A 26,725-nucleotide genomic window follows, 5' to 3' on the forward strand; every position below is an offset into this window, starting at 1 on the left:
ACATTTTGAAGAACAAATCTAACTTCTCCCTAGTGCTTTATAAGCATATTCCAAAATGCCAAATTGAGGTTCCTTATAGTTTCTAATTTAAATTGCTATATCCCAAAAAATTCAGAAACATAGACATGAAAATTTACTGATTCAAAAGAATCATTGTATCATAACTTGTTATGAATTCAGCAGTTCACCATTTGTACTCATTCGCCTATGATAGAACCAGCAACATTCTATTTATGTATCATCGAGTAAGAAAAAGAATTTCTTAGCAAAGAGAACTTAGAAACTAGATGCTTTCTTCATGTTGAGATTTAGCTCGGATAGGGACTTCTGTACAGGATTAGTGTGAACATGTTGGAAAGTGCTTCAAGTGATTAAAGTTATTATGTTTTACATTTTGCCTTTAAGAATTGAAGTGAAAGTCTTTTATTTAGCTAATTAAGTCTAAGAAAGCATAGATATACACTAATGACTTTATTCAAGTCATCTCTTGGAAGAGGCGAGGATTATTTGTTTGGAAGATTAGACTTTTAATTGAATAGCATAGAGAAATGAGCAAGATTAAAGAACATAATATACCGCGTATTTTGTGTAGCTATTGGATGAACAATTTGTACAGGTTTCTTTGTAAGTTTTTCTAAGGAATAAAAGATTGAGTTGAGGTATAAATTTTCTGTATGTTAGTTTATCCTTCAACATTTTAAGTTTCAACAGTTGTGTGATTGGTGCAAAGTAAGAGGACTGATTATGTTTATTAAACATTAGGAGTCCAGGCATCTTGCTTGAAACTTTATGCTGCATTTCCTTGCTGTGTTGATTATGTTCACAGAAAAAATAGAACTCTGCAAAATGTACTTTCGGATATGCACATTTAAAAGAGACACATGATCCCCATGGGCCATTTTTTGCCATTAACCACTACATACTAGCTAGAAAACAGAACCCTGTAAAGGAGATCCTCTGAATTATGGTGACAACCCATAGACAAAGATTATAGGGTAGAGAAAATTACCAGGCTAGAAACTACGTTCCCAGAGGTCATTTTCCCAGGTCCATATATGACACCAGGATAAAGAAGAACCACAGGCAAACCCTCATCTGCAGCTTGACGTGCAATTTCATCAGCCATGGCTTTAGACTTCTCATATTCTGTGCAGTAAGATTTTCCTGCATGTATCTACAACAAAAAAAAATGAACAGAGACAATATCAACATACTGATATGCTGACCCTACACATAATAAAAGAAATACAGAGTTGAGCTTTGTTCACAAGACCAATCTGCAATTCTAAAATAATATGATAACAGAAGAGAAATGTCTAAGATCCACAATGTCACAGTCCTGCATATGTAATCTTTGGAATTCAGATGCCTTTAAAGACAACAATTGACACCTTGATGTAAAATGCAAGAACAAAAGAAAGGACAAGTCATTCAATAGAACTATATGAATATTGCTCTTCAATAGACATAACACTCAAATCTTAGCTTATGAGGGCAGTTTGCCTCGTGAATATATTCTCATTTTGGGTTTTAATGAAACTTTAACCTTCAGAAAACTTAAATAGTGTTTTATGTTTGGGCTTACGATTTGTATGTCATTCGAAGGCATGTGGGCAACTCAATTCTGAAGGGATCAACAGGTGAATGGCAACAAGGGAGAATAGTAAAATATAACAAATGGCATAAAAGGATATCAATCAAACTTTCAAGCTTTCACTTATTGACAGATCAAAGAAGATTGAAAAATACATAAAGAAATTTGTATCCAGCTCAGGTTATATGACAGCCTAATGCAGAACATTGTTCTGGAGATTGAGGAGAACAAATACAACAGAAAGTTGATTATTGAAATAATCCTTTAATATGTCACTAGCATTACAACTGCATTTGGCCCCGTTAATGGTGTAATTGATAAGATTTCTAAGAATCAAGCCGTGCTGTGGAAATCACACCATGTAGATTTGCCCAAATTGTAATTCAATGGCACTCTAAAAGCAAAGCGAGCATGGCTGGTGCAGGTTACGGTGCACTCTTCTTCAGGCCTATCCTAGGGGATCCTTTTTGGGGACCCTAATAAAATGATGAAGCGTGAGCTTTGTTTGTACTGGAAAGTCTCAACTTGCTTGTTTCATTGGGTTGTATGAAGGGACTCCCGAATAAGTATCTGATATCAATGGGTTAATAACTCCTTGAAAGATTGGAGATGGGCAAACATCACTGAGGAAGTAAAACTAATTGGGCATAATTTTGAAATTATTTCCTTTGGCCATTGTTGCAGGAAAGGCAATTGGGTGGCAGATCTCCTTGCAAACTTCTCTACAAAAATTAGTGATCTCCAAGAGGATTTGTATCTTTAGACTCTTCTTCAGGTCAACTTTCCACCTGTCAAAAAAATGACTCTTCCTACATTTCATTCTTCCCCACTCTATCATATGGACTTCATATCTTTAGTTTTGTATTTTAGACCACCACATATCTTAAGTGCACACCTCCCACATGCCTTCAGAATGCTCATGTAGGAAAGCTAGAATTAGCTGTTTTTATTTCTGTTGTGTTTTATTTGGAAACTCTCACAGTCTGTTTCTGTGCTTTATTGGCAGTTTGGAAACATGATTGCCACATTTATTCAAGGACTCTACCTACAGTGTCATTGTCTCCCAATGAAGTTCTAGTAAACCTTTCTGGATTCCTGATGTTGCAACATTTAAATTTGTCAAAGCGGGGGAAAGATAGAGAATACTGAAGTTCCTTGAACCAGGGTCTCCATTTTGGAGAGTTTCATCAAGCAGCAAAGCTTCAGAGTCAGGTATTTCATCAATCAGCTAAGCTCCAAATCACCTGAGTCTGAAACCAAGGAATGCATCTTGAGTTGTATTCTGCCCAGCAAAAACAATCTCCTATTTGTTACTGATCTGAGGATGGATTGCACGAGATTGAGGCAGCCCTTCATCACTTGCTGCTGGAGGAAAAATTTGCTGAGCTCAAAATATCTCATGTCCCCTAAGTTACCGATTCTGGTTCTGATGCTGATGCGGGTGCAGGGTGCTGATGCATGGATTTTTATTGGGGGATTTTAGACGCATTTGGGTGCGTCCGTACACACACACACACACACACACACACACACACACACACATATGTAAAGTTGTCAACTATAATTTATGACAATGTATGCAAAGAAATACAAGAAATATCAAATATACAAAAATAAACCATTCATTGAATCATTATCACAATTAAATTGAAATATCAGTAATCAAAACAGCAAGATTCCAATGCAATTTGAATTCCAAAATCAAAACATAGTTCATGGTTCAATGTTGATCAATCAAGAGTCACGGCTCAAGATTTACAAATCACATTTAGTCATTCAGAATCATAAGGATTCTCAAAAAAATCCACATTCTCATCATCTCCTCTTGCTGAAACACTTGCAAATTCATTTGAACCGTGCATGGTTCCAATTGTGCTAGATGCACATGTTATGATGTTATCAACATCATCATCCGTCATCACAGTAAGATCCTAAAGTGTTGCATCCAAGTCTGCAGGTTCAAGGGCTACATCCCAAAGCTTGGTTGACCCTTCCTTGTATCCATCCTCCTTACGTGACAAAAGACACAAGTTGGTATGTATATAAACCAAGTCCTCAGCTTTCTCTGAGCCAAACCAGTTGGCTTTATTGAATGGATATAGGAGTTTGTGCTCCAATTCCGTTCAGCAGAAGAAGAACTTGCAACCTAAATAGTGTTCATAAAAATTTAAAATTTTAAAATTAAACATACAAATGAAAAGCAAATTAGAGAATGTTAAACACGAAAGTGCAGAATACAATTGCTAAATAAATAAATAAATGAAAACTTGATTGTGAGAGGATCTTGATTGCAAGAGGTTGTAGATGCTTGAATGACTGACCATACATGTACCACCATGTGATAGCTCCCATGTCATTTTGGTCCTTTATTGCAAATAGAGTAGGTTTTGATCCTAAAGCAAATAAGCCAAATTCTTGCCTCACCTTTTTGTGTATTTCATCATCTAGGGAGAGTCTTGCAAATGCAATGGAGTACCCATAGCAACTTCTTCATCCACATATGGTGCAATTATATCTAGCATAGCAAGTATTTGTTGGCTATAGTACCTTGGAGATAAGGCATATGCAATGAGGTGCAATGGGGTAGTCATCCTCTCCCAACGATGATTAATGATATCCTCCACCATTTTGCACGAGGCTTCACATTCTATGGGGTTAGTCTCATGTGCTTGTATAGAAAGCTTTACCTTTTCTACCATGGTGTCCATGCCATTGTACACATCCCCCAAGCAAGGTGCATCTATATCAGCAAAGCACAACATAGTCATGATAGTCTCGATGAAATCTAATACAAATTGCACACGAGCCCACCAATGCTCATCCAAGATCATACCCTTGACCTTCAAGGCTCTCTCTGAATTTGAAGCCTTGCATATAGCCCATTGGTTACAAATAGCCATTTGGCCCCATGCTGATTTCACCTTGAGGAGTCATTTCAAAACAACAGTATGAGATGCAAATCTAGTCTCAGCTACCTATAAGTAAGTTGACAATATGACATCAAATATAGAACGAAGTTATAAACAAGAAATTTGATATTGAACATAAATATAAAACTTATTCAAAATAAATAAATGAAACTAAATAATCATAATTTTAAATCTACCTTCAACAACTCTAACTTGGAGAATAATCTGAATATAGATTGTGACATGTGGTGGTTTGTCACAAACATTTGTATCTCCTCTCCCTCTTTGGTATATTTGCTTCACCCAATCTATTTGGGTGCCAATTTGTTGCATGACCAAGTTGAGAGAGTGTATGGTGCATTATGTCCAAAAAATATGGTCGTATCAAGACCCAACCAAAGCACCTACACCCCTACAATTCGTAGCATTATCTATGACCACCTGGACCACATTCTCACTACCCACCATCTCTATTACCTCAATGAGAATTCTAGAAATAAATTGTGAATCCTTAACTTGTCCTTCACAATCAATAGCCCTCAAAAACATTGCCCCCTTGGGGGACATTGCAATCACATTTATCAATGGTCAGTTGCTTGTGTCTTTCCATCCATCAGATACAATAGTTATGCCAAAAGTTTTCCAAGATGTCCTAATTGGTTTAAGAGCTTTGTCTATAGAAATCTTTTCCTTTTGCAAAAGAGTAGTATGCACCTTTCCATACCCGGGGCTAATGTAATCAGCTAGTGCTCTAAGGATGGCTGCAACCATTTCCCTCCAATTTGGCAATCTTACCAAATTGAAAGGAAGACCATTGGCATAAAGGCAATGTGCAATTGCTTCATCAACAATCTCTCTTGGCTCCATTTTGAATGCTTGATCCAACGGACCTCTTTTACAGGTAATAACTTCTACTTCATCCTCCTCCTCTCCCATTTCCAAGAATGGATATTTGGAGGATGTAACATGATCAGTGGGCACATTCACTTTGCTCTTTGTAGATGAAGGTTTGTACAAACTTGTTTTTGATTTGCTCACTAAACGATCAGCAGCCTGTTGTTCTTTTATGAATCTGGCTAACTGTGCATCACTCAACCTTTTTCCATCTTTACTTCCCTCGCACAGAGCTATTTCCTTAATAGTAGGGCCCATAAAACAAGCTTTCACCTGAGAATAGGAGTTGTTGAATGTTTTACTATTGCATACATTGCATCTCCAAATGTATGACCCACCTCTGGAAAGTTGTGATGATCTGTGGTGTGTCTCCATAATGGAGATACCACATCCATATTGAAGTTATCACTTCGTTCTCGCCCTGCTGCTGAACTTTGACTATCAGTAGTGGTCATTCTTGCACAATAGAAACCATTAATCTAATAAGAAAATAGAAAAAATTAACTTAGAAATGTTTAAAATAACTTACTCCATTTCTTTACAAAAAATATATATATCTTGAAAAAATTCTTCTAGAACTTGAAAAATTCATGAAGAACTCAAAAAATCACTAAAAAACTCATGAAATGGATTATATGCTTACCTTGAAAGCTTATTCATCCTTTGTGGAAGCTCAATAGACACCCTATGAATGATCCTCTTCAAAACTAATGACCTTGCTTTCAGAATTCCACAATGGAGACCAAATGAGAAGAGAACCCAGCTGAAAACAAAATGGGAAGAATGGGCAATGAATGGCCTCTTTTAGGGCCATTTTAGGGTTGTGAGGCAAATAGAAGGAAAAAAAACAATAAAATATCATTTAGAGCACATGTTTTTTAAGTCACTTAAGTGACTGGATGGTGGAAACAATCGGATGCTCACGGGATGCACCTGGATGCTCTCTAAATGCTCTCTGGAGCACCCCGTGTGCATCCCCAAGAGACAACGCAGCTTCCTAGCAGCATCCACCATGCCTCCTCCCGCATCCACGCACCAGTCCGCATCTGCATCCGCATCCACACCCCCCTCTTGGGCCGACGCATCGGTAACTTAGCATGGCCCCACTTAGAACTATAATTATAATTTCCTCCTCCTAGGAGAAAGGTTTAATAAATAATAAAGATATTAAATAATATCAACATACATTATTGAATGTAATATTATTGACTACTGATATAATAATAAATGAATATAATGTTATATATAATATAACATAGTGTATACATATGAATATATCAATATAATAATATTATATATTCATATATATACTCAATAGTAATACATCATTATAATGATATAAAGTTGATATTATGTTAATACTAAAAAACTAAATAAATGATAAATAATATTATTGAAAATGATATAATATAAATTAATTCTATAATAAATAGTTTAACTATTATTGAATCATAATATAATAATAATAAAATTAAAATTAAACTAAGGACATCTAAAGAGTCGCACCCCTTTAAGCTTGATAAATATATAAGAGATATCAAAAGAATCCTCTTGGATTATCAAAGATGAACATAAAATATATATTCAAAGTTGAGAAGGATGAAATTGGGACATCACAAAACAACTCCTCATTCTCTCTCTAAAACGCATGGTGAATTGGCTCTCTATTGCCAAGAGTTGGCACTGTATATGGAGCACCTAAGTGTCATTTTGAGAAAATATTGTTTGGCAATCTCAAGTCTTTACAACTTACCATCTATTTCAAAGAATTGTGTCTCTCATGCAAAGAGGCTCATTTTTCTTGATAGTAATACAAGTGATAACTACGGAAGAAAAACTTAATCCAAACCCCTCTCATTAAAGTGCTCTCCTATTAATTTTGTAGCAGTTGTTTTTGAGGTGTGGTTGTTGTCTTGTCTTGCTAGATAAGATAAGATAACAAAATGATATTAATGTCCAACAAGAGACCAACATGGGTCTAAGCAACTAAAAGATACAATAGTTTAGTAAAGAAACCAGCAGGAGCACCAAATGGTAATCGAAGAAAGAGCGCACAACAAGGGAAAGAGACAAGCAAAAGGAACCGAGAAGGACTGTCAATCCTTTCTTGATACAAAAAAATCCCGTATAGAGGGATACAGGCCAGGACGAGCAAGGGTCTAGGTCTGGCATCATCTCTGTCTCTATCGCTACATAATCGTGGGGGTAGGGTGCTGCTGTCTAAGGAACCCAAGCCGAGGTTTGACCGATTTGGTGAGACCGGAGACAGTTAGGTGAGGTCGTTTCCTACCCCCAAAAGTGGTCATGGGAGGAAAGAAGTCCGTGATAAGCTGATCCAAGGTCTGGTGCTGAGGGAACCAGAGCTGTAAGGTGTGATCTCTGAGCTGGGAGGCCTCCCGGAGAGAGAGCGCCAGACACCTCTGGTCAGAATAACTGAAAAAAGCCGAAAGGGATCTCCAATCTCTGAAGAGGCAATAGAATCTACCTCCGATCTCATAGTAGATGGGACATCTGAAGATAAAATGGGTCTCCGTTTCTATTTTTGATAATGTACAAAGGCAACACATACGTTCCTCTTTGGAAAGGTGGTGATCGGTTTGGCAACGGAATCGGTGGGCTCCGACTCTAAAAGATCCCAAGACAATGCAGAGGGCATGACACCAACGGTGGCTCAAATAAGAGGGGCAAACAATGATACCATCTCGGATCTCAAGAAAGTGCTCTGAGTAGAATGCCATTCGAGGGCGTAACCCGCCAGGAGGGCTGAATCAGGTCATAGAGATGTACTAGAGGTTTTTCCTAATACCAAACTTGCAAGCTTGGTGAAATTTGTTTATCATTGATTATTTATGCCTTGGTGACCTTTCCCCAGTTCCACTAGCCCCTATTGTACTTGTGATTTTATTTTTCAAAGAGCAAGGACCCATATAGGACCCTCAGTTTTCCTATCAAAAGAACATTATAACTACAATTCTCAACAAAAAGTTGGTAGAAAGAATCTAGGACCACCCTAGACGAAAAGTTACAAGAGAATACCTCATTTCCAAAGAAGTACTATCTTTTGATTTCTAACGTTAGAATATCTAAAAGAGTTGAAAGGAAAATGTTAAGGAAGATACTGAAACTCGCCGATTAACCTGGTGGCAAAATCAACCTAAAAGAAAGGATCAACAATATAAAACAAAAACTTCATATAAAATGAGTGGCAGCTCAACCTGCACAGTTTCAGACACCACTGTCATACAACACACAGTCACATCAACAAAGTCAACAACTGCTTTCCCTTGCTGGGTCAGAGGGTGGCAGACAATTGTAAGTTATAGGAGTACAACTTCTGGAGGCCCCCCACATCACTGTAGGCAAAGGTTGAGGAATAAATAGAATCACAAGCATGAAAGTCATGGTAACCAGAAAGTCAAAGATTTAGGCACTCCAATTTAAAATTAAAGCAAGTTGTGTTCCTCTTGGCAATTGTCAAGTCTTTTATGTAGATTGTGCATCATCAAGGAAGGCAGTATGATCCAGTTGGATTGACTTTGATCCTCGGTTGACCATCTCCAGTCTTAATATGTAATAGTTTCATGTGTAAAATAAAGTCATACTTTATTTCTGTAACTGGTATGTATCGTCATCTCTATTATCAATTCACGTATTCATTCCATCCAACAAAGCAGGAAACATTTGGTTTTTGATAAAAATAGACAGGTCAGATTTGAGTGATTCATGCCCTTAGATTCCAATAAAGGAGAGAAGAGGCCACAAGGTGGTCAAGACCATTAGAACAAGTGATCTTTAAGGATCATCAAGCAAAGGAATGAAGGACAAGACTGTGGTCAACACTTGAGTAAAATTAAAAAGCAACTATACAATTCCAAAGTTGAAGCCTTTCCTAAGAGCAGAGTCAAGTTGGAAAGTCAAAACAACCTTCTCTAGATGAGGAAAGTTGGGAGACAAAGTCACATTCCATCATATATTGTACAAAAGTGGACTTTGGAGCATCAAAAGGCTGTCAATCAAAGGAGAAGCAGTTGAGCCAAGGGTGCATACAAAAATTCTACGAGTGAAACAATTGCATAGAAGGTCAAAGCCAAGGGAAGAATTGAGGATCGCAAAGTGGTCAAAAAATGTAAAAGAAGCACCCAAAACATCCAAATCATAACTCCCTAACATATCTATTCCAAGCAATAGGTTTACGTCAAAATAAAATCATGGTAAGCATGTAGTCAGCATGCAATGCCTATTGTTATGTTTGATAATTTTTGTTATCTGAAAATGTATTAGTTGTTCATATTAAGTTGGTTGTAACTCTCAGGTAGTTACAAGTGTTGATGGGTTGGCATTGTGTTCCTCTTGGCAACTGTTTTGGGTTCTTTATCATCATGGAAGGTAGTACGATGTAGTTCATAATATCCTTTTTCTGAATAGAACTTAATAATAAATATTTATTATAATTAATTAAAATAAAAATAACAATAATAAAATATAATATATTATAAATTAATAATATTTTAATTAAAGGTCAAGAAATATGTAATGAAGAGTTGTGACCCCCTCAAAATAAGACATAAAAGGGAGGAGAGTTCAATTGAAAAGGTATGGAGGAACGAAGAGAAGAAGAGGAGAGGAGAGGAGCTTAAAAAAGGATTGCGAAGAAAATAAGGAAGTGACTCTTTCAAAAAGCAGCAATTACAAAGGGTTGAGTCTCTTAAAAAGGGTTGTATTTGAGAAGAGTTGTGACTCTTCTAGAGAGTTATAATCATGAGGTGTTATGACTCTTGCCAAAGGCAGACATGATGAAGTGGTGTGACCTCTCCCTCATATGGGTAGATATAGAAGGGACAAGGATTCATTTGAAATGGGGATCGAAAAAGGATAAAGGAAAAAAGAGTTTGTTCTGTAATCATTGAAGGAGGAATCAAAAGTACAGATCTGGTTTAAATAATAAGTGCAGATCTGATTGTGAAAGGTCGTGTCCCTTTCAAGGGGTAGAAATAATAAAGAGTTGCACTCCTTCAAGGATGCTAATGGTGAAAGGTTGTCTCTCTTGCCAAAGTGCATTTATGATGAAAAGGTGTGACCTTTCTCACATTGTGGGATATAACGGGAAAAAGGTTCATTTGAAAAAGTGGTCAGAGGGGATTAAATAAGTAATAAATTACATAGAAGATTCAAATACCCACATTATGATCTTGGAATATATGCATATTATTAGAATCCAGATTTATATGAAAGTCAGGCTTATTTTAACTTGTGATCATATACATTTATAATACATGAAAGACCAATATAAGTAATGGCCTAGTCCTTAGTCTTCTGCTAATGCCATCTTAAGGATAGAAGGTTTGTGTAGGGAGAGTTGGAGCAAATCCTCACAGGGTAGGTGAATCCCAAAATGGGATATGGACGACATCCTAAACCCTTTAGGGAGCCTACTTGTAGATTGGTTTCCAAGCACTCTAGTATAGTATCTCCACCATCCTTGGTTTGGACTAGGGAAGTAGTCTGATATATATATATATATATATTTGTAGTAGCATTTATACCTGTTAATAAAAGTGAAATAAAAATTATATCAGTTATATATTATCTATATTTATAATACATGAGATATTAATATATTCATAGCCTATCCTTAATCACTTACTATAGCCTCTTAAGAGGAGATGTTGGTGTTGCCTAAGGGGAGGCAGAGTAAATCCTTGCAAGCTAGATTAATCCCAAGATGGGATATGGAAGGGGTATGAAGCCTTGAGGTAGCCTACATGTAGATTGGTGTCAAGCACCTTGCAACAAATATATCTCCATCCTCCTTAGGGTTGAGTTTAGGAGAGAAATAATTGGGGCTTAAGTATGTTAATTGCCACATGTATTATGAAGCATTCATTGTTTCTTAATTCAGTCTGATTTAAACACAAAGTGATATATGCTAATAGTTGAGAATCAACAGCCTCCTAGCAGGGGGGCATTACATAGTTGCATGAATTCTAATCCTTGGTTGACCATCTCTCGTCTTCTATGTAATAGTTTCATGAGCAAACGAAGACATATTTTACTAATGTATCTAGTACACACTATCATATTTGTTATTACTTCATTTATCTAATTTATTACATATAGTAATAAACATTTCACATTGTTGCCTCAAAAGAAATCAGGTCAAAAATGCATGATTCGTGCCTTTAGACCCCATGAAGGCAACAGAGTTCAGATGGTGGTCAAGACCTAACAATTGGATGATTAATGAGGATTCTGGAACAAAGAGAACAAAGAAGAAGATCATGCAAAATATTTGAGAAAAATGCAATAGGATAATTCCAAGTTGGATCCTGACCTAAGAACAAAGGTCAAAGTGTTGGTTGAAGTCATAGTTAGGAGGAAAGGAAACCACATAGCGAAGAAGGCACAAATTGTCCTAGGACTGAGTAGAAGGAAATTGTTAGACACTTACCATTCCCAAACAAAACATATCTCAACTTTGTTGACCAAGCAAACAAAATGTTGGTATAATCTATATAAAGTGAGGAGTACAAGGAAGGAAATTCTAAATTGGTAGACATATACCTCCGCAATGATAATGTATCCACATCTTAGGGGAACCTAGAATTAGAGGACCCAAATTAAAGACCCCCAAATGGAGGGAGTACAAGAACAAGGCAAAAGATGAAAGTACCTAGAGTGCAAGTTGGAGGCAAAAATATAGAGATCACATGTGTGGAAGATAATGCAAGGAAATTAGTAGAATGTAGCAATTGAAAGAGTCCACCTGAGTCCAACACACAAGATAGTAAGAAAGCAATAAAGATGGTAACTCCAACAAGTGTGAATGTAGATCAACAAAAACTAGTGACCTTCGTGAGGAACTCATCAAAGGATCCCATGAGGCACTACAAGATGTGCCAAAACATATGGAAGAGAATAGGAGGTCCAAGAGTGTTTCCAGCAACGCTACAAGGTATATCCATTAATTGGTTCACATAAATTAAGGCTTTATCTACAATCTCTTGGGACATGTTGAAGAAGGCATTTGAGAACTAGGTCTAGTTCTACAGGATGACAATGTAATCATCGCCAAAATTTACAACACCAAAGAAGACAAATATAAGAATGTACAAACTTAAATTATAGGCTCAAGGAGTTGCAAGTAAATCTTAGAGAACTAGCCAGCCAATAGACTAAAGAAGCGATGATTCATTAAAGGACTAATTCCCTCACTAGACCAAAAGATGAAACTGGTGCCTCTGTCCTTGCATGTCAATTCATGCAATTGGGCAACAAGGATCAAGAATGAAAACAAAACATCCTCTTGAGGGAAGAGGAAAACAAACGATGACGAGAGTAATGAAGGTAGTAGCAAAAAAGAATCCAAAATAGTTAAAGCCCTACAAAGGGATATAAGTACGAAATTGAAGGGCGCGTGAAAGGCAATTGTGCAAGAGAGATGTTTTGTGGGATTTGCCAAGTGATGGGCTATTACATGAAGGAGTGGCCATATAATTTGAAGTACACAAGTACTCTTCACACAAAGAATACACTATTAAAGCCACATAATGCATTGCCTAATAGTTATATAAATCAATGAGGGCAAAATCAAATACAATATGACTCTTAAGGGCATCCTATCAAACAAAGATAACAATTTAGCAAATGGGGACACTTTGTGAGAGATTGCCAAAACAAGAAAGATAACGTAAATGAGGTGGACCAAGAGACCACAAAGACACTAATTGACCAAAGAAAAAGGGTATTAGTATGTTGGATGTGGATAAACAAAACAAGACAATATTGGCAATCATAAGAACACAAACGAGGAAGACAGTGTACCTAGACGATTAAATGGTGAACGAATGACTTTGAGAAGCCAAGAAAGAAGTAGAATGAGTGATGGTGAAGGAATGAAGAACCTCCAACAAAACTACATCACGAGGATCAAAGTTAGAAAACAACATAGTTTGTGATGAGTCCAACAAAAGGAATGAATCTCTCTCTCTCTCTCTCTCTCTCTCTCTCTCTCTCTCTCTCTCTCTCTCTCTCTCTCTCACACACACACACACACAACGATGCTCTACTAGATTTTGTGGGCAATATCACTCTTGGTTCAACTTGGAGAAGATCTACATTGCATGTCCTCAACTCTTGCTTATTTGCAGTATTAATTGTACTAGTCTACTCTATTTGACCTATCATACTTCACTGTGTCATGGATTACTAATCCATTGGGTCGTAAGAGCTTTTCTCCCTCAAGCGAGGTTCGTTTTTACTACTCGTCTTATATTTAATCATTATGCAATAATGACTTCCCTTCCTCAACCAAGGGTTGTTTTTATTGCTTGTCTTTTGTGTAGTAAGGGTTCTCCCCAAAATAGGCAAGGAGTTATCTCTATTGCTTGTCTCCATTTTGGTTTATTATTTGCATCTATCTAGCTGTCCATGGAGGTGGGAATACCAAAGCGAGGTTTTAATTGAGGCAAACCTCTATACAGCCCCAACTATTTTCCCTAATTCTATGTGCCCAAGTGATGAACAAGTAAATAAAAGTGGTAGATTTTGGGCCCTTCAAGTTATTTATCTCTCTGATTTCTAGTAAGTGGGACTAAAGCGTAGTGCACAAACGTCCCCATAGTGCATTGTCATTTGAGGCTGAGACTTGCAAATTCACTCAGTAAACATTTTATTTTTGGTATTTCCTATCTCTACATCAAAATAGTCATAGCCATTGTAATTTATAAGTTATTGGCTCCACTTTGTATTATCTTTCATGATAGTAAGATATTGGTATTAGTTTGGTTTATTGTACTTACATTTAGTTTATTTATTCATTCTTTTTAAGGTATTTCGTAATTAGCTTAGTCTTCCTCCCTAGCTCTACATGCTAGTAGAAGTGAGGTAGCATAAGGAAGGTTTGCTCTTATGGAAGGTAGCAAACCACTTGCTCTATATTTTGGTGAACTCAAAATGAATGCTATTATGTCGGATCTCCTCATTCAAGGATTTGATGCATTTGACAAAATATTCTGTAAGGATGGCTTTGACATGTTGGATGATGCCCTAGACAATTTGTTGGGTACGTTCTATCATGACTTTAAGTCTATCAAACACCTTTTGCGTAAAAGGACTCCTTTGTTGAGGCCTAGTGAGTCCATGAATGTTATTTTAGTCTTAGTGGCTCCTTCAAAGCCCAAGAGACTAGTCATTTGCATGATTGTGGCTAGCTCTTCTCCTAAGAAGGTAAAGTCCACACGCAATAAATCATGAGGTGGTAGCTCTTTACATCTTTTCATGGAATTCTCTTGATATAGGAATGAGTCATATAACATTGTTGCTCATACCTATGGCTATAAGACTCAAAGGAACAAGGATAATGTTAATCATACTCCTCTAGTTTTACCCCATTCTCAACCTGATCTTCCTCGAGCTTTTAATGCTTGGTTCATAAGGCACAACACTTGGTGAAGGTTTTGCGAATTGGTTGCAAGCAAACTGAGTTTAATCATGGAGGAAACTCCATAGTTAAGCGCGCTCGAGCTGGAGTAGTACTGGGATGGGTGACCTTCCTAGAAGTCTCGGTGCTTCACGTTTGTGAGTGAGCATCACCTACACTCAATGAGTACTAAGTGTTCCATTTATTCTCATGAGAGATGAATTCATGTGTGAATCACTACTCGTGAAACAAAGGTCAATGAGTTTGACTCAAAACTTACATAGTTAAATCCTGATAGCAATATCACAATTTGACTTAGTGTGGAAAATATCTCCTACTTATCGACTGATGAGCTTAAGGGGCTTTCTAACGAATGGTCCATAAGGCACAATACTTGGTGAAGTTTTGCAAAAGGGGTTGCAAGCAAAGTAGGTTTAACCATGGACGATACTCCATAGTTAAGCGCGCTCGAGTTGTAATACTGGGATGGGTGACCTCCCAGGAAGTCCAAGTGCTTCACCTTTGTGAGCATCACCTAGATCCAATGACTGCGAAGTGTTCCATTTACTCTTATGAGAGATGGATTCATGTGTGAATCACTACTCATGATACATGGGTCAATGAGTTTGACTCAAAAACTACACAGTTAAATCCTGATAGCAATATCACAATTTGACTTGCTGTGGAAAATATCTCCTACTTATTAATTGATGAGCTTAAGGGGCTTTGTAATGAATGGTTCATAAGGCACAACACTTGGTGAAGATTTTGCAAATGGGGTTGCAAGCAGAGTGGGTTTAAGCATGGAGGATACTCCATAGTTAAGTGCGCTCGAGCTGGAGTAGTACTGGGATGGGTGGCCTCCCAAGAAGTCCCAATGCTTCACAAATGTGAGCATCACCTAGATCCAATGAGTGTTGTGTTGCATTTATTCTCATGAGAGATGGATTCAAGTGTGAATCACTACTCATGATACATGGGTCAATGAGTTTGACTCAAAAACTACACTATTAAATCCTGATAGCAATATCACAATTACTATTATTATTATTTTATTTATTATAAAATTCAATCTTCAAAATGGGGACCTTACAGAGACGCATATTCATCTCTGAGACGTATCTCCTAGTGGGAAGACGAGTCTCCCTGTAACACTATTTACTATGTTAGCCGCATATTGGTTGACTATAAACTCGATATTTTGCAATAGAAAAGCAATGTCTTTCTCTAGTATTTACAACGCAAAAGCTAAGTCATTACTTACACCACACAGAAACCCAAGTCCTCGCCAAGAATGACTTGTTAAAACACTTGTTTTCCTGAGCTGGTCTTTCAAGACGGCTCACAAAGTGGGTGGTGTTGCTTTCTGAGTTCAATCTCAAATTTATAACTAAAAAGTCAGTTAAAGGGCAAGCGGTTGCTGATCAATTAGCTCATGCATTGTCCCCAAAGACATTTTTTATTACCGATCAATTTTTTGACGAAAATCTATCTTTCATTAGTCATGACCCTTTTTGATACATGTACTTTAATCGATCAAGATGCCAAACAAGTTTAGGAGCAAGTGTGATTTTGATATCACCTAAAGGAAAACTTGTTCCTCTTTCCTTCCATCTTTAATTTCATTGCACAAACATAACTAAGTACAAAGCCCTCATAATTGGGCTATGTGTTGTGATTGCTTTTGAGGTAACACATCTCTGTTGAGAAATGACAAGCCCATATGGTGAGATATCATACTTGTACGGTGAAACATCGTACATGTGATTCCATTGTAAAGTGAAGGGTCATTGTGGTACACCTGGCAGTGAAGTGGGTACGGTGTTGGTAGCATGGGTGTACGGTGAATTTGTTAGGCTAAAGGGACTGAACCAATACCAAAGTTGTCCAAGCCGAAGGCATCCGTGTGACCAAAGGCGCTCGCATGACCGAAGGCGCCTGCATAAACAAAGACGTCCACGTCACCGAAGGCATATCACCTAAGGCATCCGCATCACCAAATGTATCTGCATGATTGAAGCATCTGCGTCACCGAAGGCATCCGCGTGACCAAAGGTGTCCAAGTGATCGTCATCGAAAGTGTGCGAGTGACTAGAGGCATCCGAATCACTGGAGACATTTGATACCTGGAAGGAGTGACCATCGGATGGATGATTGACTGTTGGATGGATGAGTTCCAAGGCTGCCAGTAACCGTTTTGTTCTTGACAGTTAATGCACCAAATTCCATAACAAATTACAGAATGTATAAATGAGTGTGGGATTCGTGAGGGCTACGAGGCTATGAAAGTCAGGTTGATTGTAAAGGCAATCTAAACCTGTGAGCCTGTCCAGAAACCAAAGTTCGTTGTATGTAAATTGTTTACTGTAATACAAAGTTTCTCAGGGGTTTTTGGGTAGTGGGTTTTCCCTGAAAGGGTTTCCCACGTTAAATATGTTCTTCTGTGTTTATCTTGTGTAAATATTGTTTTTCAATGTTCTGGTTTTTCCTGTGGATCTCAATGTTCTAAAGTAGATTTACAATTTGTTATGTTTCCCCTGTAAATTGGCATTTGGAAGGTGTTTTCCGCAAGTAGCTTTCTAACTAGTGGTATCAGAGCCCAAGTTATCTTTGTCGGGTAGGGTTGTTTTCTGTGTCAATTTGTTTCTAGTGGGAGTGAGTTTGGAAAGTGTTTATCTGGTAATGGAGATGGCAAGTACAAGGAGAGTAGAGATTGAAAGTTCAATGGCACAAACTTTGAGTTGTGGAAACTTAAAAGTTGAAGATATATTGGTTGATCTGATCTATGGGTTGTTGTGTCTAGTAATAAGCCTTCAAGCATGAAGCAAGAAGATTGGGATCTAGCAGATCAAAAGGCCAAAGGACTGATAAGGCTATGTCTTGCGGATTCTATTCTTTTGAATGTTCATGAGGAGAAAATTGTGCATTCTTTGTGGAAGAAGTTGGGAGATATTTATTTGGGAAAATCCTTGGTAAACAAGCTCTTCCTGAGAAAGAAGTTGTACTCCTTGAAGATGGACAGAGGAATGGCTATGGCAGATCATTTAAACACGTTTAATATGGTGATTGTACAACAAACATCTGTTGGTGTATCTATTAGTGAAGAAGAGCGTTGCATGCTTCTGTTATGCTCATTGCCTAACTCATGGGATCATCTTGTGATGGCCATTGGAAGAACTACCACCCAATTTAAAATGGATGAAGTGGTTGTTGCATTTCTATCAGAGAAAATGCAGAAAAAATCTTTTGAGGTGGCTAAGGAGGCTCTCATCGTTCAAGGCAGAGCGAAGGACAAAAGCAAGGACGTGAAGCCTGAATATTCTAGAAAGAAGTCCAAAGTGAAGTGTTTAAACTATGGGTAGGTTGGTCATATTCGAAAGAAATTGGAAAAAGAAGAAGAAGAAAATGGAGATTTCTTCAGATTCTAAGTCTTCTCAGAATAATGATGAAGATGCCAGCAGTGCTACTTTGGCTAATCGGTCATCTGATGATGATTGGTTAGAGTAATTCAATCTTCATGGGCAAGGTGTTTGTCACGATGCCATGTGTGACTCGGCACCATTGTAAAGTGAGAGATGTTGGCAATGATGTAGATGCCATGTGTAACTCGACAACACAGTTTAGTGGGAGTTGTTGGCAATGACGAAGTAATTGATCTTCATTAGTATTGTAGATGTTGAAGGTGCAAGATTCTAATGTTGCAGAAGGATCTTTTCATATTTCCTGAAGTACTGCTTAGAGATGTTAATCTTCATATGACTGAAGATGTTGACATCTTGAGAGCTTAACGGAGTCTTTGATAAGGGTGTGGTTTATGTTTTCATTTAACATGTTATTGTATGTTTAAATGGAGCATGTAATCTCTCTGGTTGAGATTGTTTGGATCATGCTGTCATGTTTATGTTCCTAAGATTATGGTTGGAACTTTGACATGTTGATCTTGGTTTAGTTTCTTTGTATTGAGTACACATATCATTTGTTGGATACTTCGTGATACTGTAATGTTGCATTCAGAGTTGGCATGGATTGATCAATTGCAGGTGCTCATGGAAACTTAAAGATGGAGATGATGGTGTTAGCTTTTGTGATTAGAGATGTGTTTGTTGGAATAGTTGAAGGTTTCAACAGGAGGACTATGCGGTATTCAAAACTGCAAGTAGAAGGACATGGTACATGGGTAGTGTACTATTTATGTTCTTGATGCTACAAGTTTTTTGTTGCACCTCTATGTGATGTTGTTGAAAATGGACATGGTTAAGTTTGTATGGCGAACATGGTCATGTGAAGTATCTCTTCGGATATCAGTATGTACTTGTCAAGTGGGAGATTGTTGAGAAAAGACAAGTCTGTACGGTGGTTTTTCACCATACGGTGAGATACCATACTTGTATAGTGAAACATCGTACATGTGATTCCACCGTGCAGTGAAGGATCATTGTGGAACGCCTAGCAGTGAAGTGGGTACGGTGTCGGTAGCATAGGTGTGCGGTGAATTTGATATGCCATAGGGACTGACCCGATGTCGAAGATGTTCGAGCCGAAGGCGTCCGCATGATCTAAGGCATCCACATGACCGAAGGCGTCCATGTGACCGAAGGCGCCTGCATCAACGAAGACGTTCACATCACCGAAGGCATCTGCATGACTAAAGCATCTGCACCATCGAAGGCATCTGCGTGACCAAAGGTGTCCGAGTGACTGGAGGAGTCCGAGTCACTAGAGACATTTGATACCTGAAGGAGTGACCGTCAAATGGATGATTGATTGTTGGATTGATGAGCTCCAAGGCTGCCAGTAACCATTTTGTTCTTGACAGTTAATGCACCAGATTCCATAACGAATTACAAAATGTATAAATGTCTGTGGAATTCGTGAGGGCTATGACGCTATGAAAGTCAAGTTGATTGTAAAGGCAATATAAGCCTGTGAACCTGTCCAGAAACCAGAGTTCGTTGTATGTAAATTGTTTACTCTAATACAAAGTTTCTCAGGGGTTTTTGGGAGGTGGGTTTTTCCCAAAAGGGTTTCCCATGTTAAATATGTTCTCCTGTGTTTATCTTGTGTGAATATTGTTTTTCAATGTTCTCGTTTTTCCTGTGCATCTCAATGATCTAAAGTAGATTTACAATCTTTTATGTTTCCCCTGTAACTTGGCATTTGGAAGGTGTTTTCCGCAAGTAGCCTTCCTAACAATCTCCGCATACACTAAGATTCTAAACTTATTATGAATCAAATTGCTGGAAAATACCAAGCTAAGTAGTCAAGGATTTTTCAGCACCGAGAATTGGCCAATCTCCCTGTAACACTGTTTATTATGTTAGCCACATCTTGATTGACTATAAGACTTGATATTTTGCAATAGAACAATAGTGTCTTTCTCTAGTATTTACAATGCAAAAGCTAAGGCATTACTTACACCATGCAGAAACCCAAGTCCTCGCCAAGAATGACTTGTTAAAACACTTGTTTTCCTAAGCTGACCTTTCAAGACGGCTCACAAAGTGGGTGGTGTTGCTTTCTGAGTTCAATCTCAAATTTATAGCTAAAAAGTCAGTTAAAGGGCAAGCGGTTGCTGATCAATAAGCTCATGCACTATACCCAAAGACATTTTTAATATCGATCATTTTTTTGATGAAAATCTATCTACCATTAGTCATGACCCTATTTGGGACATCTACTTTGATGGATCAAGATGTCAAACAAGTTTAGGAGCGTGTGATTTTGATATCACCTAAAGGAAAACTTGTTCCTCTTTCCTTCCATCTTTAATTTCATTGCACAAATATAACTAAGTACGAAGCCCTCATAGCTGGGCTACGTGTTGTGATTGCTTCTAAGGTTACACATCTCCGCATACACTAAGATTCTAAACTTATTATGAATCAAATTACTAGAAAATGCCGAGCTAAGTAGTCAAGGATTTTTCAAAACCAAGAATTGGCCTTAACTCTTCTTAGACAATTTTCTCATGACACTAGAGCCAGCATTCCCAGGAATGAAAACTAACACAGATGCAATGACAAGCACAACTTCCCTGGTTTGACTCAATTCTAATATGGAAGAATATCACGTTGTAGTTTTGTATTCTTTAATCTCCTACGATATCAGTAAACCACTCTCTAACACTCTCATGTGCGGTTAGATAGATTTACGAGAATGGTATTCTAACATATATGCTTATCTAAAGAGCAGAAATTTCCTTGACAATGCAAGTAAGAGCACTCGTATTAGGATTAGGACACTCTATGCTCGATACTTAATCTTATCAAATGTCCTTGATCATAGATCATATAATGGTGTCTCGTTGCATTGTCTTACTAAGGCCAAAATACCCCTTGCTCTCTACGAGGCCTATCCAAGGTCCACAGGAGCAGACATTGGTGGTAAATCCTTACTGCACAAGTTGATTCATATGGGATGTTACTGGCAAACAATGGTACAAGATTCCTTTTCCTTTGTCAAGAAATGTCCCCAATGTTAGCAACACAACAATCTGATTAGGGCTCCTAACTCAAAGCTCCAAACTCAAACTTCAGCATGAACTTTTCAGACTTGGGGAATCAATATTATTGGCAATACATCTCCCCATCCTCAAAAGGACATGCCTTTGTCATCACAGCCATGGGTTATTTCACAAAGTGAGTTGAAGCGATCCTACTCAGATCCACCACAATTGAAACAATTTGTAGCTTCACCCTGAATAATATCATTTCTCATTTTGGACTTGCCCTCCACCATTATCTCTAATAATGATACATGTTTCAAAAGAAAAGAAGTGAAGCAATTCCTCAAGAAGTCCCACATTCAGCAATGCTTTTCTACATCATATTATTCATAATCCAATGGCCAAGTTGAGGCTTCTAACAAGACCATTGGGCAAATTTTGTGGAAAATGGTAACTAAGAATGGAAACAATTGGCATTACCTTATCGACCTATGCATTGAAAGCCTATTGCACAAGCATTCGTATGGCTATAGGAACTACACCCTATAGCCCCGCATACATAGTTGATGCTCTAATGCCTCTCAAACTAGAGACACCATCTTTACGCATCTCTCTAAAAGGGATCATAGATGATAACACTAATCATGTTTATCACTTGCTTGAATTACAAATGTTGGATGAGTGTTGTCTTCGGGCCCTCCAACACCTACAAGCTCATTAGAAGTCCTTTTCTAAACAAAATAATCAAAATGTTCTTACATGCGCTTTTAAGATGGGTGATCTTGTTCTCTATGAGAACCAAAGAAAAGTAAATGTGCCACATGACCAAAGAGGGAAGTTCAACCCTATTTGGTTAGGTCCTCACATCATCACCTATGTTTATGAGTCTAAAGCTTGTGTTTTGTCTGGCATGGATGTACTCCACTCAAAGAAACTATAAACACAATGCATCTTCAATGGTACTATGCCTAAAGTACAAATGTGTTTTATATCCAATCCCACAACATTGTAGACTACTTTATCAGATCCCTTCATGAACACATAGCATTTTGTATTATGATGTACATGCATGTATATGGATGCATGTTTTATGTGCTAAGCTATAAACATGTACAAACACAACGCATACATATATGTCCAAGCTAGTATCTAAATCCATCCATAAACATTAGATCCTCATATAAAAAATGTATATAAAGCATAAAGTATATGATTCCATCTAATCTAAATACATATACATATAAGAAACATCCATAAGCATGCATGAAAAGTAAAAAGCATACTAACCATCATGAGGAATAATGAGACGATCAAAACTTTGTGTGTGTATATATCAATCATCAATATCAAAATGTACATGTGTCACATTATTATAAAAACTCATAATGTTCGTGTATATGTGTACAAAAAGAGTGCTATATAGCAATCATATATCAAAAATCTCATGGGAAACATGAGTTCCTAAGCTTGTTGGAGCCGATGGATCTTGTCAAGGCTATCACACTAAGATGGATTGTGACTGAGTGGTTGAGCTTGTTGCACACAACCCTCTAAGCTCTCCTCTCCTCTGCCAAGGGCACCTATAGCTACATCTCTCATTGTTGGGCTTAAACAAACTACTACACCAACTAGTGCGCACTTGGGAGTGGTCCAAAGCTACTACAGCATTGATTTGGGCCATGTTGACATGTCATTAGAGCTCACCAATTTGAAGGTAAAGGGCCTCATGTACCTCAACAACACTCTCAGCCCTAACCATTTCATGGTCTTTCTCCAGGATGGCATGGTCACACTCCCTCACAGTGCCTTCCAACTCGATACTCATTTGGTCTCTCTGTCTTATCACAATGACAAGTTGAGTGTCAATCTAGATGAGAGAGGCTCACGCCTCCTCATAAGTTGTTTGTAATCGAGCCACTAGCTCGAATAGGTCCATGTAGTGCCTCGTCATCCAACAAGGTCTGTAAATATCTAGTATCTCACCCTAAATGGGCACAATAGACATTGCCTCCTCTAAAACTACAAAAACAAATCCTTTCCACAAGTTGACGCCCTCTGCATCCACAAAAGATAAGAGATGTGTTAATACTAGTATGATATATACACATGCATAGATCAAAAGAAATCATCTACAACTACTATATCAATATTTGGATCCTGTGTCTGCTAGTCAGGGTCAGATAGTGGAATGAGGCTACTTGGGTATGCAGACATAATAACCCAACCAAAATAACCCTATACACAATAACCCAAGGTCATAATAATGCATGGACAAAAAAACCCATGGTTATTTTAGATCAAGCTAGTAAAATAGAAATGACATAAAATAAAGAGGCTAGTAAAACAATAAGGGGTTGTGAGGCACCGTAGAGGCTATTTAGGTTATTTTTAGACCATAGATCCATTATATATCCCTAAAATAGCCCTAAAACACCTTTAATTTATGCTTAAATTACCTATATAATGGTAAATAAGTCTAAAAATAAAGGCAATTTCATGGGAATAAGCTAATTAAAAGTTATTATGACAATATATAAGTGAAGAGGCATTAAGAAGGTATATAAAGTGGTACAATTAAGAAAAGTGAAGAAAGGAAGAAAGGGAGAAGTAAGACTCTGTAGAGTGATAAGAATAACAAGAATCCAAATTCATAAAATAAGATATTTTGTACAATGCCTCTTCAATTTTAAACAAGAAAGGGTTACACATTTTTGTTTCATCAACAAAGCATCAATCAGATAATTTGGCATTGTGGAGAATATTTTCAAAATAAATGTTCAAGTTGGTGTTATACTACGACAGAAATAGGATCTCCATAGTTTATAGAACAAGGAGACTCTACACCCATTATTGATTATTTTGAAGACACATGGATTGGCAGACTTACCAAAAGGGGCAAGAGATGATCATCCAAGTTTCCAATCATAATGTGGAATTGCTATTCAACTATTCAAGATGATCTTCCAAAAACCAATTATACTATTGAGGGATGGCATAGAGGATTTAGTGAATTGCTTCAATCATCGCAAAGTTGGGCCTGGAAATTTATCAAATCGTTAAAAAGAAAACATGGTTACCAGGAGAATAAAATAAATATATGGCTGGATACTTTGGGCAACCAAGCAGGAATTAATATCATGAACCCAAAGAAAGACTAGAAAGACTAGTTGATGGTTATGACAACCATAACATTTTAGATTATATAAGGGGCGTTGCTCATAATTTGACACTTTAATTAAAAAAATTGAATAATGTTTTTTTTAAGCAACATATATGTAAAATATAAATTTTATTTTCCTTTTTGTACATTCTTATGAGGATATTATGTCCGTGGGTTATTTTGGCCATGGGTTCTTTTGTCCTGGGGTTATTTTGGTCGAGTTATTATGTTGTTTTGCTTCACCTGCAATCAATATTGTACAAATTGGACCTTTTTTTAGATTGCAAGAATTGAACATAGCACCCCCCCATAAATTGCAATGTGCTGAGTAAACTTTTTAACGTGACTGCTGATGCTAGCGCGACACGTCCTCCAGTGACACATGGGCTAGGGGGACAGTGAAAATTAGACTTATGTTAGGAATCTTGTTATTTGTTTAATTGTTACTTTAATGTAATTGTTTTTCATGAATTTAATAGACAGTTAGCAACCCTCTACTGCACCTATAGTGTCAGTGTCATCCAATTATATAAGTCCCTGATTGACAATTAAAAAAGCCTCCCTTATAACAATTGGAGATTAGTTGCCCCATTAGGGAAGTATATTGAGTTGTCTACACCAATCAATTGCATATAATCCAGACCAGTCAATTTGGCAGCTGTTATAGAAATTGTACCCATCAAGTTGACATAAGATTGGAAATTACCAACACGATCGGTGACAACCGCTGAATGTAGATCCTTGTTTGGGTTTCCCTCAGCTATTGCTTGCTAAAAAATAGAGTCGATAATTTAAAATGATATGTATTAATCACTTGTGCTTATACTGTATCCTTACTGCAGCAAGTAAATGAAGTATTCATAGCAATGAACATGTCATGTCCCCATTTTGGAGGCAATTTGATTTAATTAATTTAATTAATTAGGTTGTCCAAAATAATGAATATTTTATGAGGATGACTAATTAATTATTTTAATTAAATAAATAAGTGGTATTAAGTTAATTATTTATAAAGTTATCAAATAAATAAATATTAAAAGGTAACTTTATATTTAATTAATTTAATAAAGTGACTTGAATTATAAAATATTTTATAAAGTCATTTTATAAAAAAAATCAAGAGTTCCCCTTTTGAGTACATACATGGACTTTGTAAAAGGAAAAAAAGAAGTAATATTAAAACTCATGTATTATCCCACATTGGCAAGACGAAAACATGGAGCAAGTGAGGAAGGGATTAAAAGAAAGAGGATAGCTCTCATTTATGAATGCTTGGAAATATCAAAGAAATTGAAAAATTTTCTAGAGATTATGTCTCAATAGTTTGGAGGACGAAATCCCTTCAAGCTAAAAATCTTGACGCCATTGAAAGATATGGTCTTGAGATTCAACATAGTAGCAGTCCGAAAAAGCGGAACCAAAAAAGCAGGCTGAAAAAGCAAGTACGAAAAAGCAGTCCGAAAAAAGCAGAACCGAAAAAGCAGGCTGAAAAAGCGGGTACGAAAAAGCAGGCCGAAAAAGCAATTCGAAAAAAGCAAAGTAGAAGGGGCAACATAGAAGAAAATTATTACAGCCATCTACAACCAGGTTCTTTGTTAGTATTGTTTTTTAGGGTGTTATAAACTTTCAGCTGTAAGTGTGCATTATACCAGCATTATCATTTTGTAATCCATGTAAATACCAAAGTCTTGGCCATATTTCATGAGCATTGTAATTTTCATTGCAATTAAAAAGATAATAGTTGTTGGTGCCATTTAAGCAATTTAATATCATTATTTATCAGCTAGTTAGTTTGCATACCAACTGTTTGTAAAAATGCCAATTGGCTGTAAGTGTTCATTTCTCATGCTTAGATCATATATATGCACTGAATATTGTCAAAATTAGTAGCACACTCATGTTAGGTCATTGTGTAGTCCATTGTAGTCTTCTAGCACAAGATTTTCATTGATGCAAATTGAAGAAAAAGTCATTTGAAGCCAGCTGAAATACTATATCGGTCATACGTCCCTTGCATGTGAATTGTTTGATGAAATTCCTTGAGCTTTCATCAGCATTTTTGAGAGCAGATTTGAGGAAGGTTATTACAGAACACCTCCCAAGCACTCATGATAAATATAAATTTTAAGAACATCTTGCCCGATTGTTTTCCTTTCTATTTCCTAATAAATTTTAAGACATCTTGCCTGATTGTTTTCCTTTCTATTTCCTAATATCAAAGAATCATGCACTTAATAGTGGTTCTGTTCTGTTGGTGAATCCCAGGCCCAAAGATGATTTCTGCTCATTATTTGGAATTGTGTTT

At 37.1% G+C, this 26,725-nt stretch overlaps 1 protein-coding gene across 5 annotated transcripts in view; it reads right to left on the bottom strand.

The window, feature by feature from the left end:
• Nucleotides 1-26,725, bottom strand: part of FLDH (NAD(P)-binding Rossmann-fold superfamily protein) — a 127,520-nt gene that overhangs the window by 57,898 nt on the left and 42,897 nt on the right. For all 5 annotated transcript variants that reach the window (XM_089819169.1, XM_089819165.1, XM_089819166.1 and 2 more), the window contains exon 3: nucleotides 1,010-1,174. In XM_089819169.1, the coding sequence (XP_089675295.1) occupies nucleotides 1,010-1,174 (165 nt within the window). The remainder of the gene's footprint in view (nucleotides 1-1,009; nucleotides 1,175-26,725) is intronic.

Source organism: Cupressus sempervirens, chromosome 3 (assembly GCF_028749045.1).
Source record: "Cupressus sempervirens isolate cs-2001-9-10 chromosome 3, ASM2874904v1, whole genome shotgun sequence".
NCBI lineage: Eukaryota > Viridiplantae > Streptophyta > Pinopsida > Cupressales > Cupressaceae > Cupressus > Cupressus sempervirens.